This window comes from Caretta caretta, chromosome 2, assembly GCF_965140235.1.
Source record: "Caretta caretta isolate rCarCar2 chromosome 2, rCarCar1.hap1, whole genome shotgun sequence".
In the NCBI taxonomy this organism is placed as follows: Eukaryota; Metazoa; Chordata; order Testudines; family Cheloniidae; genus Caretta; species Caretta caretta.
The window spans coordinates 69,582,039-69,600,223 of record NC_134207.1 but is presented as its reverse complement, the minus strand read 5'-3'; the positions used below and the strand labels follow the sequence as shown (position 1 = coordinate 69,600,223).

Below are 18,185 nucleotides of genomic sequence, written 5' to 3'. Positions count from 1 at the left end.
AAGTTTAGACTGTCTAGTTATTAATAATAACCTAAACAGTTTATAGTTGGGCAAAGTAAGAAATCCTAACCAAATCCTATTAAATCAAAGAAGATATTTAATTAGTTACTTAGAAAAAAGTCATTTAAGACAGGCCAATTACGAATATTAACAATTGTAAATCCAGTTACATCCATTGTTTCTCTGTTTACCAATGTTTAGCCCCTGTCTCCTCTCCAGAAATATATGGTCTAACCACTTGGTGATTAAAAAGAGAAAAATAGCCCTTTAAGTTACAAAAGCATTTTAAAAAAAGAAAAGGAGTACTTGTGGCACCTTAGAGACTAACCAATTTATTTGAGCATGAGCTTTCGTGAGCCACAGCTCACTTCATCAGATGTGTACCGTGGAAACTGCAGCAGACTTTATATACACACAGAAATCATGAAACAATACCTCCTCCCACCCCACTGTCCTGCTGGTAATAGCTTATCTAAAGTGATCAACAGGTGGGCCATTTCCAGCACAAATCCAGGTTTTCTCACCCTCCACCCCCCCACACAAATTCACTCTCCTGCTGGTGCTAGCCCATCCAAAGTGACAACTCTTTACATAATCAAGTCGGGCTATTTCCTGCATAGATCAAGGTTTTCTCACATCCCCCCCACCCCCATACACACACAAACTCACTCTCCTGCTGGTAATAGCTCATCTAAACTGACCACTCTCCAGGTTTAAATCCAAGTTAAACCAGAACATCTGGGGGGGGGGGGGTAGGAAAAAACAAGAGGAAACAGGCTACCTTGCATAATGACTTAGCCACTCCCAGTCTCTATTTAAGCCTAAATTAATAGTATCCAATTTGCAAATGAATTCCAATTCAGCAGTTTCTCGCTGGAGTCTGGATTTGAAGTTTTTTTGTTTTAAGATAGGTTTCAGAGGAACAGCCGTGTTAGTCTGTATTCGCAAAAAGAAAAGGAGTACTTGTGGCACCTTAGAGACTAACGAATTTATTTGAGCATGAGCTTTCGTGAGCTACAGCTCACTTCATCAGATGTTTACCGTGGAAACTGCAGCAGACTTTATATACACACAGAGAATATGAAACAAGTGGGAGGAGGTATTGTTTCATATTCTCTGTGTGTATATAAAGTCTGCTGCAGTTTCCACGGTAAACATCTGATGAAGTGAGCTGTAGCTCACGAAAGCTCATGCTCAAATAAATTCGTTAGTCTCTAAGGTGCCACAAGTACTCCTTTTCTTTTTGTTTTAAGATAGCGACCTTCATGTCTGTGATTGCGTGACCAGAGAGATTGAAGTGTTCTCCGACTGGTTTATGAATGTTATAATTCTTGACATCTGATTTGTGTCCATTTATTCTTTTACGTAGAGACTGTCCAGTTTGACCAATGTACATGGCAGAGGGGCATTGCTGGCACATGATGGCATATATCACATTGGTGGATGTGCAGGTGAACGAGCCTCTGATAGTGTGGCTGATGTTATTAGGCCCTGTGATGGTGTCCCCTGAATAGATATGTGGGCACAATTGGCAACGGGCTTTGTTGCAAGGATAAGTTCCTGGGTTAGTGGTTCTGTTGTGTGGTATGTGGTTGTTGGTGAGTATTTGCTTCAGGTTGCGGGGCTGTCTGTAGGCAAGGACTGGCCTGTCTCCCAAGACTTGTGAGAGTGTTGGGTCATCCTTTAGGATAGGTTGTAGATCCTTAATAATGCGTTGGAGGGGTTTTAGTTGGGGGCTGAAGGTGACCGCTAGTGGCGTTCTGTTATTTTCTTTGTTAGGCCTGTCCTGTAGTAGGTAACTTCTGGGAACTCTTCTGGCTCTATCAATCTGTTTCTTTACTTCTGCAGGTGGGTACTGTAGTTGTAAGAAAGCTTGACAGAGATCTTGTAGGTGTTTGTCTCTGTCTGAGGGGTTGGAGCAAATGCGGTTGTATCACAGAGCTTGGCTGTAGACGATGGATCGTGTGGTGTGGTCAGAGTGAAAGCTGGAGGCATGCAGGTAGGAATAGCGGTCAGTAGGTTTCCGGTATAGGGTGGTGTTTATGTGGCCATTGTTTATTAGCACTGTAGTGTCCAGGAAGTGGATCTCTTGTGTGGACTGGACCAGGCTGAGGTTGGTGGTGGGATGGAAATTGTTGAAATCATGGTGGAATTCCTCAAGGGCTTCTTTTCCATGGGTCCAGATGATGAAGATGTCATCAATATAGCGCAAGTAGAGTAGGGGCTTTAGGGGACGAGAGCTGAGGAAGCGTTGTTCTAAATCAGCCATAAAAATGTTGGCATACTGTGGGGCCATGCGGGTACCCATAGCAGTGACGCTGATCTGAAGGTATACATTGTCCCCAAATGTGAAATAGTTATGGGTAAGGACAAAGTCACAAAGTTCAGCCACCAGGTTAGCCGTGACATTATCGGGGATAGTGTTCTTGACGGCTTGTAGTCCATCTTTGTGTGGAATGTTGGTGTAGAGGGCTTCTACATCCATAGTAGCCAGGATGGTGTTATCAGGAAGATCACCGATGGATTGAAGTTTCCTCAGGAAGTCAGTGGTGTCTCGAAGGTAGCTGGGAGTGCTGGTAGCGTAGGGCCTGAGGAGGGAGTCTACATAGCCAGACAATCCTGCTGTCAGGGTGCCAATGCCTGAGATGATGGGGCGCCCAGGATTTCCAGGTTTATGGATCTTGGGTAGTAGATAGAATATCCCAGGTCGGGGTTCCAGGGGTGTGTCTGTGCGGATTTGATCTTGTGCTTTTTCAGGAAGTTTCTTGAGCAAATGCTGTAGTTGCTTTTGGTAACTCTCAGTGGGATCATAGGGTAATGGCTTGTAGAAACTCGTGTTGGAGAGCTGCCGAGCAGCCTCTTGTTCATATTCCGACCTATTCATGATGACAACAGCGCCTCCTTTGTCAGCCTTTTTGATTATGATGTCAGAGTTGTTTCTGAGGCTGTGGATGGCATTGCGTTCCGCATGGCTGAGGTTATGGGGCAAGTGATGCTGCTTTTCCACAATTTCAGCCCGTGCACGTCGGCGGAAGCACTCTATGTAGAAGTCCAGTCTGCTGTTTCGACCTTCAGGAGGAGTCCATCTAGAATCCCTCTTTCTGTAGTGTTGGCAGGGAGACCTCTGTGGATTAGTATGTTGTTCAGAGGTATTTTGGAAATATTCCTTGAGACGGAGACGTCGAAAATAGGATTCTAGGTCACCACAGAACTGTATCATGTTCGTGGGGGTGGAGGGGCAGAAGGAGAGGCCCCGAGATAGAACAGCTGCTTCTGCTGGGCTGAGAGTATAGTTGGATAGGTTAACAATATTGCTAGGTGGGGTGAGGGAACCATTGCTGTGGCCCCTTGTAGCATGTAGTAGTTTAGAAAGTTTAGTGTCTTTTTTCTTTTGTAGAGAAGCAAAGTGTGCGTTGTAAATGGCTTGTCTAGTTTTAGTAAAATCCAGCCACGAGGAAGTTTGTGTGGAAGGTTGGTTCTTTATGAGAGTATCCATTTTTGAGAGCTCATTCTTAATCTTTCCCTGTTTGCTGTAGAGGATCTTGATCTTCCTCGTGGCTGGATTTTACTAAAAAGCACAAGATCAAATCCGCACAGACACACCCCTGGAACCCCGACCTGGGATATTCTATCTACTACCCAAGATCCATAAACCTGGAAATCCTGGGCGCCCCATCATCTCAGGCATTGGCACCCTGACAGCAGGATTGTCTGGCTATGTAGACTCCCTCCTCAGGCCCTACGCTACCAGCACTCCCAGCTACCTTCGAGACACCACTGACTTCCTGAGGAAACTTCAATCCATCGGTGATCTTCCTGATAACACCATCCTGGCTACTATGGATGTAGAAGCCCTCTACACCAACATTCCACACAAAGATGGACTACAAGCCGTCAAGAACACTATCCCCGATAATGTCACGGCTAACCTGGTGGCTGAACTTTGTGACTTTGTCCTTACCCATAACTATTTCACATTTGGGGACAATGTATACCTTCAGATCAGCGTCACTGCTATGGGTACCCGCATGGCCCCACAGTATGCCAACATTTTTATGGCTGATTTAGAACAACGCTTCCTCAGCTCTCGTCCCCTAAAGCCCCTACTCTACTTGCGCTATATTGATGACATCTTCATCATCTGGACCCATGGAAAAGAAGCCCTTGAGGAATTCCACCATGATTTCAACAATTTCCATCCCACCACCAACCTCAGCCTGGTCCAGTCCACACAAGAGATCCACTTCCTGGACACTACAGTGCTAATAAACAATGGCCACATAAACACCACCCTATACCGGAAACCTACTGACCGCTATTCCTACCTGCATGCCTCCAGCTTTCACCCTGACCACACCACACGATCCATCGTCTACAGCCAAGCTCTGTGATACAACCGCATTTGCTCCAACCCCTCAGACAGAGACAAACACCTACAAGATCTCTGTCAAGCTTTCTTACAACTACAGTACCCACCTGCAGAAGTAAAGAAACAGATTGATAGAGCCAGAAGAGTTCCCAGAAGTTACCTACTACAGGACAGGCCTAACAAAGAAAATAACAGAACGCCACTAGCGGTCACCTTCAGCCCCCAACTAAAACCCCTCCAACGCATTATTAAGGATCTACAACCTATCCTAAAGGATGACCCAACACTCTCACAAGTCTTGGGAGACAGGCCAGTCCTTGCCTACAGACAGCCCCGCAACCTGAAGCAAATACTCACCAACAACCACATACCACACAACAGAACCACTAACCCAGGAACTTATCCTTGCAACAAAGCCCGTTGCCAATTGTGCCCACATATCTATTCAGGGGACACCATCACAGGGCCTAATAACATCAGCCACACTATCAGAGGCTCGTTCACCTGCACATCCACCAATGTGATATATGCCATCATGTGCCAGCAATGCCCCTCTGCCATGTACATTGGTCAAACTGGACAGTCTCTACGTAAAAGAATAAATGGACACAAATCAGATGTCAAGAATTATAACATTCATAAACCAGTCGGAGAACACTTCAATCTCTCTGGTCACGCAATCACAGACATGAAGGTCGCTATCTTAAAACAAAAAAACTTCAAATCCAGACTCCAGCGAGAAACTGCTGAATTGGAATTCATTTGCAAATTGGATACTATTAATTTAGGCTTAAATAGAGACTGGGAGTGGCTAAGTCATTATGCAAGGTAGCCTGTTTCCTCTTGTTTTTTCCTCCCCCCCCCCCCCCCCAGATGTTCTGGTTTAACTTGGATTTAAACCTGGAGAGTGGTCAGTTTAGATGAGCTATTACCAGCAGGAGAGTGAGTTTGTGTGTGTATGGGGGTGGGGGGGATGTGAGAACCTTGATCTATGCAGGAAATAGCCCGACTTGATTATGTAAAGAGTTGTCACTTTGGATGGGCTAGCACCAGCAGGAGAGTGAATTTGTGTGGGGGGGTGGAGGGTGAGAAAACCTGGATTTGTGCTGGAAATGGCCCACCTGTTGATCACTTTAGATCAGCTATTACCAGCAGGACAGTGGGGTGGGAGGAGGTATTGTTTCATGATTTCTGGGTGTATATAAAGTCTGCTGCAGTTTCCACGGTACACATCTGATGAAGTGAGCTGTGGCTCACGAAAGCTCATGCTCAAATAAATTGGTTAGTCTCTAAGGTGCCACAAGTACTCCTTTTCTTTTTGCGAATACAGACTAACACGGCTGTTCCTCTGAAAAAAGCATTTTAATATTCCAACAAAATCACTGTGAGAGTTTTAAATCTAATCCCTTTGCAGAATCTTAGTTAACTTCCTCTCACCAATCCATAGTGAAGTCTTGGGGAAGTTCTCCTGGGCCTGGTTTCTTCTTGAATCTTCTCTGTTTTTTTTATCTGTCTGTGGCAGCTTGCTTAGGAAGTGTGATGCTGGAGCAGGGTAGCAGAGGGTATGGGGATGCTCTCTTCAGTATTTTGTACCCTTCTGCTTCCTATTTTCATGAAATTATAGGAAAACACTTCTCTTTCAGGCTTGTTTAGATTCAGTGTTGGTTACTGTCACCCATTCATTGGCTTCATGCCTTTGAGGTTGTCTTAGGTGAAATTTTCAGGTCCTGAACATGCAGTCTGCTTAATGACTATGCTACATTTCATAATTGCCTTTGTTCTTCTTGTGGCAGGAAGGCAACAGATAACTTTCAAAGCTAGTTTTAACTCATTCTTTTTATTCAGTCCATTCTCTGAGATATTTGCTCAATTTTGTTAGTTTGTCAGGAAATGAAATTCTGTCTTCAAAATCCAAAACTCTTTGTTCTTTATTTAAGAGTTTTCAGTTCCCCAGTCTTCTAAAATTAAATAGACTTTTACAAAATCTTTAGCTTAAGTTGTTGATTCTACATGACAATTTTTGGAATGATGATTTTCTTGCCTTCCTGAGTTGAGAGGGGGTTTGCTTGCACACAGTCCGTAATTAATTCATTGCCATTAATATAAACATTCTATACTTAAGTGGCTTCTTATATTGGTAACCAGTTATAACATCAAATGATTTTGCCATATTTGTACATAAACATGTTGCTATTCCTATAACAGTGATTTCAGGCAGTTATTATATGAAGGCTTGCATTTAGATACAAAATATTTGCAACTATACATCTCAAAAGGTGTTTGCCGTTTCAGTGTTTTAAGAAATAAACAATAGTTTAAAATTTCCAACTACACAAGTTTTTCACGGAGTTTCAAAAACACAAGCAGAAATGTTTCCTTTGGAAAGGAGAGGGGTTGGCGTGGCCACTTTGCAAGCTAGATTTAAGGCTCTGATAACACACCCTACATTCCTTTTTACAATTATGCCTCTATTTAAAACACGGACATTTTACATGATTTGTCATCTTGATGTTTGCTTGTTCTTGGGAAATAGAAGCAGAAACATTCTGGAACATTTTTCATTAGTTTTAACATTCCGTAACCTAACTAGTTAAACATATGTTTTGTTGTATTTCCAAGCATCTTGGCTATGACATACTGGCAGGTATATCTTAATTTTCAGTAAAGGCACAAACAAGTTTGTTGAAGCTAGACAAATGCAGTCTGGAAATGAGATGTACATTTTTAACAGTGAAGGTAATTAACCATTGGAACAACTTATCAACAGATGTAGTGGATTCTCCATCACAGGCAATTTTTAAATATGCTCTGGTTCAAAAAGGAATTAATTCAGGGAAGTTCTATGGTCTGGGTTATGCAGAGATCAGACTGAATGATAACAATCACTCCATCTGGCCATAGAATCTATGAAAGTGGAGCTGGGCACATAATGCAAAAATAGATAAATAATAAAATAATAATAATAAATCCATGTTTGCCCACAAATATGATTTGTTTCGGCTCTCCAGGCATCCCTTTTGGGTTTACTTTTGTGAAATTTTGAGGGCTCATAGAAGACCTGCTAAGCTCACATAGAATGGATATATTTATATGGTATATTTATCCCTTTCCCCAAGCTCTGCATGATTCTTGTTTTCTTACATTGTGAGCTTTTCAGGGCATGAATGGTATTTTATTATGTATTTGGAAAGCACCTAGCACATTGTGCATGCTACTGTAATCCAAATAATTATCATGTGAGAAGTAGCACTACTAGACATCATGAGGATGGGATCCTTAAAACCAATCTCCAGAGTGCTGGAACAGGTGGTATTAAATGAGCTAGATAAGGATGTGACCACAAACTTCTGCAAAGAGGACCATGCACCCATTCATGATTACTCTGTGTCAGCAGTAGTGGGAATGGCAGAATATTAAATACTATGTCGTTTGGAGAAAAGAGGACTGAGTGGGCCATGATAACCGTTTTCAAGCACATAAAAGTTTGTTACAAGGAAGAGGGTGAAATATTGTTCTCCTTAACATCTATAGATTAAGACAAGAAGCAATGCACGTTGTATATTTTCTGTGAGAAGGGTCACTGCTTAGCACATTAGAAGCCAGGGTTTCCAGAGCACTGATACAGAGGCAATTACATGAATCCTACAATGATCTGACCACACCCTTTGTACCTAGGATGACACATGCATGCACACATGCTTTATGTGAAAGTGACAATGAATTAAAGTTAAGGTATGCATCCAGACAATAAATCTTAGAGTAGCCTAACTATTCTAGGACTGGTTCCTCTGAAGAAGTCTTGTGGAGCCAAGAAAGAAAAAGGCTCAAAATATTACAAATTTACCTAATCTTCCTTTATCTGGTACCTTTCTCTGAGAGAGTCAAAGCCCCAGTGGCTTGTTCAAAGCCATCTCTTGATTATAAGAGTTATGCTCATTCAATCCTGGAACAGAAGCAATACCTGTTACTTACTATATGACCAATCACAACTAACATAGCTCAAATTTCAAGCACCAAGTATAGAATACTTGGCTCAAACTGTGACTGAGAGAGGAAAAATATGTGACAAAATTAATTAGCAAACTTTGAATCATGAATAAATATGAGGAAAGAGTATTCTACTTGCAAATACTCCATAAGATGAGGAGAGAGGCTGCATTGCTAAGAATTATTCGCTCAGCTCTATTTAGGATATTTTGCATTAATTTGAAGCTTATAGGGATCAGAAGGTGAAGAAAGAAAATTATTGGAGCCAAGGTAGGAATCCAGTTCTGAAATAGAAAGGTGATCATGGTAAGTTGCTCAGGAAAGGGTTAGAATTGTAATAGAATGTAATAAAAACATGCATTACGGTGATGGACCAAAAGACTGAAATAGAAAAGAGGATAATAATGATTGAATGAGAGGAAAAAATGTTAAAAGGAGAGAAATATCTGCTGAATTCAATTGAGATTACCCAGTGCAGTTTAATTCAGTAGATCAGGAAGAAGTCTGGCTGCAGGTGTATTCTGGTTGGAGGCATAGTCATAGAGTTCATTGAAATCAGGATTATGGGAAATGAAGGGAAAACAATGGTTGAAGAGCAGTCACGCTTTAAACAGTAGTGAAATAGTCTCTGAAACTGTCTTCCTGTACGTTACATCTACAATGTATATTGTCTTCACATTTGCTACAAGGAATGCAATATGTATTTTTTAAAATGTCTTTAGAATTTCTTTGCAACTGTTTAGAAGTCTAGAGGGCTGCAGAGGGCTGGGTAGCAGAAGACAAGATAAGAAGGTGGGGTACAATTTGGCACCGTAAGTAAAAAGAAAAATATCCGAGTGCTGTATTTTTGCAATTCTAAATCACAAAGTTTTTGTCCAGTAAATACTCTTTGGTATGTACAACTAAGTAGCTGTGTGATATAAATGGAGTCAAGGGGTCCATTTGTATGAAGGAAAAACTGCAGGCAATAATTTTAAAAACAGAAAGTCCTGCTGTGAAAAAGCAGAACTTATGACTTCATTGCTTCTGAAGAAGGCACAATTTGGACATGTAGAAGAACAGTACGTTCTCCCTTTGAGAATAAGAGAAAAACACACACCTCTGAGAAGAATTAGATGGATTAGTACAACAAATATAGCCATGCCTCATGATACCCTTTGCAGCCTCCGCAACCTTGAATGAAAAACTCTTGAAATAAAACCCTGTTCGTGCAATGGGGAAATTCTGTCTCCCCTTGCATGGACACTGCGATATTGTTAAACACAGTGGAATCAATGTGATTCCACTGCACAAGACTTGGGAAGAATATGGTGAACCCACAAAGGGCTGCAAACCCACTGTGTACTTCAGAGTACAGCTCCACAAAGGATGCTCTTGTATCCCCATATAGCAGGGCTTGGGGCAAGTAAGTGCAGGCCAAGGAAAGAGAGGGGGAAGTCTGGTGGATTCTCCAGTGAATAACTACAGCCTCAAGGCCACATTATCAGCCACAGAGCAGCACTGCTACCAATACATGGACAATGAGGAGGATTTCATGCCCCAGTCCCTATGAACTGCCCTCTGACTTCTGGGGTTTAGCTTGGAGGTAGAATTAACTCATTTTCCTCTTCTGATTGCAGTATTATTTTAATAGGTGCCACCTTTTTAACTGACAGTTTCCTCCGAATATTCAAAACATTCCACCATATTTTAGCTACATGACTTCTGTTGATGTTAATGAGAGTAGGGCAACTAACCATCCTCTGCCCAAAATAATATAAAATGTTCCTCTGCTGTCTCTAAATAACAGGTTAACTCACTCAGGCACTGGTCACAAAGCCTTATGTTGTAGTTGGACTGAAAATATTAACTTATAAAATGAGAGAAGGTAGTTTTGATGGAATACAAGACCCTGGGCAACATTTTTTTGCTTAGTCCTGTCTTAAAATTAATTGTTACCTTTTAAAACGAGCTTCGTCTCTTGTTTCTCTTGAAGCCACTATTGTTTCCAGCAGTAGGCTGATGAAACAATCAGATGTGGGTGCTGCTTTGGCCTGATGGCTGTGAATGAAGGTTGCTTTCTCCATCCAATCCAACAACTTTTACAGCTTCGGAAGGCTGCAGCTAACTACCTCCTGGAATGAGAGGTGGGGAGAGGAGAGGCTGGTGGGTTCAGCAGTTCCCTTCTCTCTTCCCTGCCCCACAGACACTAAGGAAATGAGAAAGTAATGAGGAGGGATCTGACTGCAAATTTTGCCATGTCTATCCAGGTTTTTTGCTATCAATATCATTCACCCTCAGCCCCTCCACTGCCTTAAGCTGTGGATTGGATGGATAAACTGGGGCTCAGAGAGATCCATGGAGGTAGTGAGCAGTGGAAAGATCCCACCGGGACTTGAAGTTAACCAGCAAAAGTATCAAGGGATTCAACTTTCCCATTCCCGATCATCAGGCCAATGTGGTTACATCATTGACAGTAGGGAAGGGCAACCCTATAGTGCAAAGCTAGATGTATAAGGTTAATGATTTTTTTTTAAAAGAACAAAACGGCTCCTGTTTTCCAACGAAGCGGATATGAAATCATTTGGATTATGAAATATATTATTATACAAGTGAATGTTTCATTAAAACTACTTGAGCGAGGCTTTATTATTACTTCTTGTTATTACCCATAATACCTAACACTTAGGGCTTGATCCTATTGATTTTAATAGTAGTTGAGGGCACTCAGCAGCCGGCATGATCAGACCATTACATAACAGCTTCCATCCAAGGCCCTCAGTGCACAGATATTAATGAATTTAGCCTCACAGCTCCTTAGCAGGGAAAGTATCATCCCCATTTTTCAGATAAGGAAACAGAGAAGGAAGATTCAGATGGCATGCCCAAGGTCACACCAGAATTCTATAGGAAAACCAGGAATAGATTGCTTATCTCCTTTATCTTAACCACAAAATCATCCTTCCTGTCTGTTAACATTAACTTCATCTGTCCTATGCCATTTGGAAAAAGTCTCTGTTCATGATGCTGCCTTGATAGCCTACTTTTCTTCATTATATTTATTGCAGGTTGAAACTGGAGATGTGGGGGATGTGTACAAGATTCGGGTCAGCTGTGATGATTTGCCAGGTTTTGAGGGCTGGCATCTGAAGTCCTTTCACATGCAAGAACTACATACTAAACAAGAAGTGAACTTTGACTGTAACTGCTGGCTCTCTGTTAACAGGGAAGACAGAGAGCTGGTGAAAGAATTCCCTGCAGTGAATGAGAACCAGAAACCTTTACCAGGTAAAAATAGCAAAGGAGACAGGAACAAAGTGAACCAGACTTTGAAAAAGAATAAATTCAGCAAATATGACATTTAATCATTCTCCTTACTTAAAATCTGTGGTGCTTCTGCAGTGACTCTGTTTGCGCATGCATTGCGACAATATTGCACATTTTAAAATCTCTCCTAGTTACATGACAAATTGGGTTTAACATTTGCTAAATTTTGTGCATAACTCTAAGTGTGCAAAACTGGAAAAATCTAATTATGCTAATAAAAGATAAGACATAAATCAAAGCTATGGAAGTCAATTTTGGTAGACTTAGTATTGAATTCTTTAGCTTATCATAGCTTGAGTTACTGAAGTGAATATCAGAAATAATCATTACTGTACACTAAAGTTGTGCTGTAATTTCAAGGGCATTTATGTAATGTGGGAAGGTCCCACTTTTTCAGAGGGCCTTCCAAAATTGTACCCATAAAATTAAAGAATAGAGAGCTTCACATTTGTGCATTACACATGCAGGTCAATTGGTTAAGGGCCCAACTGTCATGGTTTCTCTAAACTGAGGCTATGTCTACACTAGCACTTTCATCGGTAAAACTTTTGTTGATTAGGGGTGTGAAAAAAATCACCCCTTGATCGACATAAGTTTCACAGACAAAAGCGCCTGTGTGGACAGCACTATGTTGGCCAGAGAGCGTCTCCTGTTGACATAGCTACCACTGCTCATTTGGAGTGGTTTAATGATGCCGACGGGAGAACCCTCTCCCGTCGGCATAGAGGGGCTACACAGGAGACCATACAACCGTGCTGCTGCAGTGGTACAGCTGTGCAACTGTAAGGTCTGTAGTGTAGACATAGCCTAAATGTTCTAACATGGTAACACGGTTTGCTCCTATCTGAGCATCTGAAAATTACTATGGATCTTAAAGGAAAACTACACTGATTAATTATGACCTCATATATAGCTAAATATTAGCCAAATAATAATGTATATTGAAAATTATATATAGAAAAAAAATTTAGGAGCTCATGTTACTATGTCACTATCTCCATAAAGCGTAACATAGGGCTGCAGCCTTATTGATACTTCCCAGAAAAAGGCCTCTCTGACACTGTAGACTGGACCAGCGAAATGCAGTCATATGACTGCATTATAAAGACAGAAGACTTTAAAAGGCATCATGTACCTTACAATGTTAAATGTGTTCATTAGCTTGTCATATAATACATACACTGTCATGAATTCAGATACTACGTTATGTCCATCCCCTCTGCTCTAATTTGCATCATGTCAAGAAGTGCCTTCCTCCTGGATGGTTACTTTTTTATTATTATTATTATTATCATGGAGACATTTATTCTTCTGACGGACAAGAATTGACTTCTCCTTAGTTCCTCCAGAGTCCCATACAATAAAACAGAATGATTTTTTCCAAGTGTACTAGCACAAGAGCCACATAGGGACAATCAAGTTCCCACTGTCAATGACTCCAGTGGGAATTGGATCAGAAGAACCACTCCCTTTCTGTTCTAATCTCCATGTAATGTGTTCTTTTTTTGGTTGTAGTTTCTCTGATTTTATTAGAATATCTTTAAATTATATTGCAGTTTTCCTTGAAGCTTTCCCTTTCAATTCAATCTGTTTTGTTCAAACAATCTTCTTTCTTTGTATAGTCAACAAGTATATTGTCTCTATACACACTGGTGACCACTGGGGATCAGAAACCTTTGCAAATGTTTATATCACTCTGTATGGTGAAAGAGGGGACACAGGTGTGAGGAAACTGCACGAATCATTGGTAAAAGGAGGAAAATTTCAAAGGAACAAGGTAAAAAGACACAAATCTTTAAGTTTTCTTACAAACTCAAACAATAGCACTGTTTTCTGAATGTCTACCACCAGCTCTTGATTGTAAGAACAAAATTCTCCTTATAGATTTTTGTAGCAGTATTCTGTTCCAGCTTTATCCCTAGATTTTCCATAGGTGATAATCAGGGTTCTACATTTGCATGTGTAAAGCAGCTTATCTGAGTCATAACCCTTGTGATCATGCCTCTCAACTTTTTATGTCCCAAATGTGGGATGCAGTGTGTGACAAAGAACCAAAATTAGTGTCATAAAAATGATTCATGCAGGAAACTTATATTGCTGTGAGATTCATTCCTTTAAATGTAAATAGCTGTTTTGATAATCATAGCTTAAATATTATTTCTGTTGATAATTTTCAATAACAAAAGTGAGGGGGAGCCAAATTTGTTTGGAACGTAGGTAGCTTTTGGGACTAAAACAAGTGACACCCCCTGAAAGAAGAGATATTTAATGTATAACCTCAGATGAGAAATTTTACTTAAAGAAGAGAATGCACTGACAGAGTTTAAAAATAAGATAATCCTTTTTCATACTTACTCACCAAGCTATAGTATTCTTAAGAAAGCAGAGAGTCTTAGATTTCTGTGAAATTATTTCATTTAACAATCATATCGACAACATAAAGGATGAAACGAGATTCAGTGTCTAACTTAGAGAACCCCTAACCTGTCTGCTTCTATGTGTGTCTCAAGCCCACTTCCTGTCAGTTACCTGCAGGGTCCACAAGCTGGCATTATTCCATACTTAACTTAGCTCCTTCGTTGAGTAGTGGCCCTATGCATGCTCCACTTCAGGAGTTCATGCTCCTCTTGAGCCCTTAATTGGAGATTTCTAGCTATCCGTGTCTGTTTCGCTCACACATGCACCGTAAACCTCCATGTGGCAGACACCAAGGCTATATAGGGGTGAACAAGCGATCTGCCCTCAGTTCCTTCTCTATTGCCTCGGCCTGAGGTGGAGCCCTAGCGTTTCCACCTAGAACATGCTCAGCCTTCTGTTTTTTTTTATTGCAGTTATGCGGTTTATAGTTAGTTAGCAAGTTAGGTGAGAGGGTTGTTTTTCCCTCTCTTTTCCTCTCTGGGAGACTTGTCTTCTCCTAGCGGAGCATGCCTGGCTCGCCAGGCTTCAAATGCTGCCTTTCTTGCCGGGAGGCTATACCGGTAAGCAATGAGCACTCCAGGTGTGTCTGGGGCATTCCCACATATCGCAGAAGTATTCCTTCTCCTTGGTCCTAAAGCCCAGGACAAAAAAGACCAAGGAGATAAAGCTCAGAGCGTTAACCGTAAAACACTGCCCGCAACACTTTCTGAGCCAGGTCAGGAGACCTATCCCACCACACATCTCTCTCTGGATGGATTCAGCACCCTGAAAACCTCAAGGCATTCTTCCCCTAAAGAAGGGAATCTTTGGAGGCCACTAGGAAGACACCCAGAAAGAGAAGCATGGACTCTCACTCTAAGCCCTGGTCTACACTAGGACTTTAGGTCGAATTTAGCAGCATTAAGTCGATGTAAACCTGCACCCGTCCACACGATGAAGCCCTTTATTTCGACTTAAAGGGCTCTTAAAATCGATTTCCTTACTCCACCCCTGACAAGTGGATTAGCGCTTAAATCGGCCTTGCCGGCTCGAATTTTGGGTACTGTGGACACAATTTGACGGTATTGGCCTCCGGGAGCTATCCGAGAGTGCTCCATTGTGACCGCTCTGGACAGCACTCTCAACTCAGATGCAGTGACCAGGTAGACAGGAAAAGAACCGCGAACTTTTGAATCTCATTTCCTGTTTGGCCAGCGTGGCAAGCTGCAGGTGACCATGCAGAGCTCATCAGCAGAGGTGACCATGATGGAGTCCCAGAATCGCAAAAGAGGTCCAGCATGGACCGAACGGGAGGTATGCGATCTGATCGCTGTTTGGGGAGAGGAATCCGTGCTATCAGAACTCCGTTCCAGTTTTCGAAATGCCAAAACCTTTGTCAAAATCTCCCAGGGCATGAAGGACAGAGGCCATAACAGGGACCCGAAGCAGTGCCGCATGAAACTTAAGGAGCTGAGGCAAGCCTACCAGAAAACCAGAGAGGCGAACAGCTGCTCCGGGTCAGAGCCCCAAACATGCCGCTTCTATGATGAGCTGCATGCCATTTTAGGGGGTTCAGCCACCACTACCCCAGCCGTGTTGTTTGACTCCTTCAATGGAGATGGAGGAAACACGGAAGCAGGTTTTGGGGACGAAGAAGATGATGATGATGAGGTTGTAGATAGCTCACAGCAAGCAAGCGGAGAAACCAGTTTTCCTGACAGCCAGGAACTGTTTCTCACCCTGGATCTGGAGCCAGTACCCCCTGAACCCACCCAAGGCTGCTTCCTGGCCCCGGCAGGTGGAGAAGGGACCTCCGGTGAGTGTACCTTTCAAAATACTATACATGGTTTAAAAGCAAGCATGTGAAAGGATTACTTTGCCCTGGCATTCGCGGCTCTCCTGGATGTACTCCCAAAGCCTTTGCAAAAGGTTTCTGGGGAGGGCAGCCTTATTGTGTCCTTCATGGTAGGACACTTTACCACTCCAGGCCAGTAACACGTACTCGGGAATCATTGTACAACAAAGCATTGCAGTGTATGTTTGCTGGCATTCAAACAACATCCGTTCTTTATCTCTCTGTGTTATCCTCAGGAGAGTGAGATATAATTCATGGTCACCTGGTTGAAATAGAGTGCTTTCTTCAGGGGACACTCAGAGGAGCCCGTTCCTGCTGGGCTGTTTGCCTGTGGCTAAACAGAAATGTTCCCCGCTGTTAGCCACGGGGAACAACACGGGTTGAGGGGGTAGCCACAAGGTGGGGGGGGAGGCAAAATGCGACCTTGTAACGAAAGCACATGTGCTATGTATGTAATGTTAACAACAAGGTTTACCCTGAAAGAGTGTAGCCACTGTTTTATAAAATGTGTCTTTTTAAATACCGCTGTCCCTTTTTTTTTCTCCACCAGTTGCATGTGTTTCAATGATCACAGGATCTTCTCCTTCCCAGAGGCTAGTGAAGCTTAGAAAGAAAAAAAAACGCACTCGAGATGAAATGTTCTCCGAGCTCATGCTGTCCTCCCGCACTGACAAAGCACAGACGAATGCGTGGAGGCAAATAATGTCAGAGTGCAGGAAAGCACAAAATGTCTGGGAGGAGAGGTGGTGGGCTGAAGAGAGTAAGTGGTGGGCTGAAGAGAGTAAGTGGCGGGCTGAAGACAGGGCTGAAGCTCAAATGTGGCAGGAGCATGATGAGAGGAGGCAGGATTCAATGCTGAGGCTGCTGGATGTATGGTTGAGCTCCAGTGTATGGTTGATCTGCAGCAAAGGCAGCTGGAGCACAGACTGCTACTACAGCCCCTGTGTAACCAACCGCCCTCCTCCCCAAGTTCCATAGCCTCTGCACCCAGACGCCCAAGAACGCGGTGGGGGGGCCACCGGCCAACCAGCCACTCCGCCACAGAGGATTGCCCCAAAAGAAAGAAGGCTGGCATTCAATAAATTTTAAAGTTGTAAACTTTTAAAGTGCTGTGCTTAAAGTGCTGTGTGGCATTTTCCTTCCCTCCTCCACCACCCCTCCTGGGCTACCTTGGTAGTCATCCCCCTATTTGTGTGATGAATGAATAAAGAATGCATGAATGTGAAGCAACAATGACTTTATTGCCTCTGCAAGCGGTGATCGAAGGGAGGAGGGGAGGGTGGTTAGCTTACAGGGAAGTAGAGTGAACCAAGGGCAGGGGGTTTCATCAAGGAGAAACAAACAGAACTTTCACACCGTAGCCTGGCCAGTCATGAAACTGGTTTTCAAAGCTTCTCTGATGCGTACCGCACCCTCCTGTGCTCTTCTAACCGCCCTGGTGTCTGGCTGCGTGTAATCAGCAGCCAGACGATTTGCTTCAACCTCCCACCCCGCCATAAACGTCTCCCCCTTACTCTCACAGATATTGTGGAGCACACAGCAAGCAGTAATAACAGTGGGAATATTGGTTTCCCTGAGGTCTAAGCGAGTCAGTAAACTGCGCCAGCGCGCCTTTAAACGTCTAAATGCACATTCTACCACCATTCTGCACTTGCTCAGCCTGTAGTTGAACAGCTCCTGACTATTGTCCAGGGTGCCTGTGTACGGCTTCATGAGCCATGGCATTAAGGGGTAGGCTGGGTCCCCAAGGATACATATAGGCATTTCAACATCCCCAACAGTTATTTTCTGGTCTGGGAATAAAGTCCCTTTCTGCAGCTTTTGAAACAGACCAGAGTTCCTGAAGATGCGAGCGTCATGTACCTTTCCCGGCCATCCCACGTTGATGTTGGTGAAACGTCCCTTGTGATCCACCAGAGCTTGCAGCACTATTGAAAAGTACCCCTTGCGGTTTATGTACTCGGCGGCTTGGTGCTCCGGTGCCAAGATAGGGATATGGGTTCCGTCTATGGCCCCACCACAGTTAGGGTATCCCATTGCAGCAAAGCCATCCACTATGACCTGCACATTTCCCAGGGTCACTACCCTTGATATCAGCAGATCTTTGATTGTGTGGGCTACTTGCATCACTGCAGCCCCCACAGTAGATTTGCCCACTCCAAATTGATTCCCAACTGACCGGTAGCTGTCTGGCGTTGCAAGCTTCCACAGGGCTATCGCCACTCGCTTCTCAACTGTAAGGGCTGCTCTCATCTTGGTATTCATGTGCTT

The 18,185-nt window shown here is 43.0% G+C and overlaps 1 protein-coding gene across 1 annotated transcript in view; it reads left to right on the top strand.

Annotated features, from left to right (window-relative positions):
- RP1 (RP1 axonemal microtubule associated) overlaps positions 1-17,070 on the top strand; it is a 185,368-nt gene extending 168,298 nt beyond the window's left edge. Inside the window, exons 33-35 of the mRNA XM_075125222.1 lie at positions 11,404-11,623; positions 13,285-13,439; positions 16,465-17,070. Of these exons, the coding sequence (XP_074981323.1) occupies positions 11,404-11,623; positions 13,285-13,439; positions 16,465-16,482 (393 nt within the window). The 3' untranslated portion in view covers positions 16,483-17,070. The remainder of the gene's footprint in view (positions 1-11,403; positions 11,624-13,284; positions 13,440-16,464) is intronic.
- Positions 17,071-18,185: the final 1,115 nt, after the last annotated feature.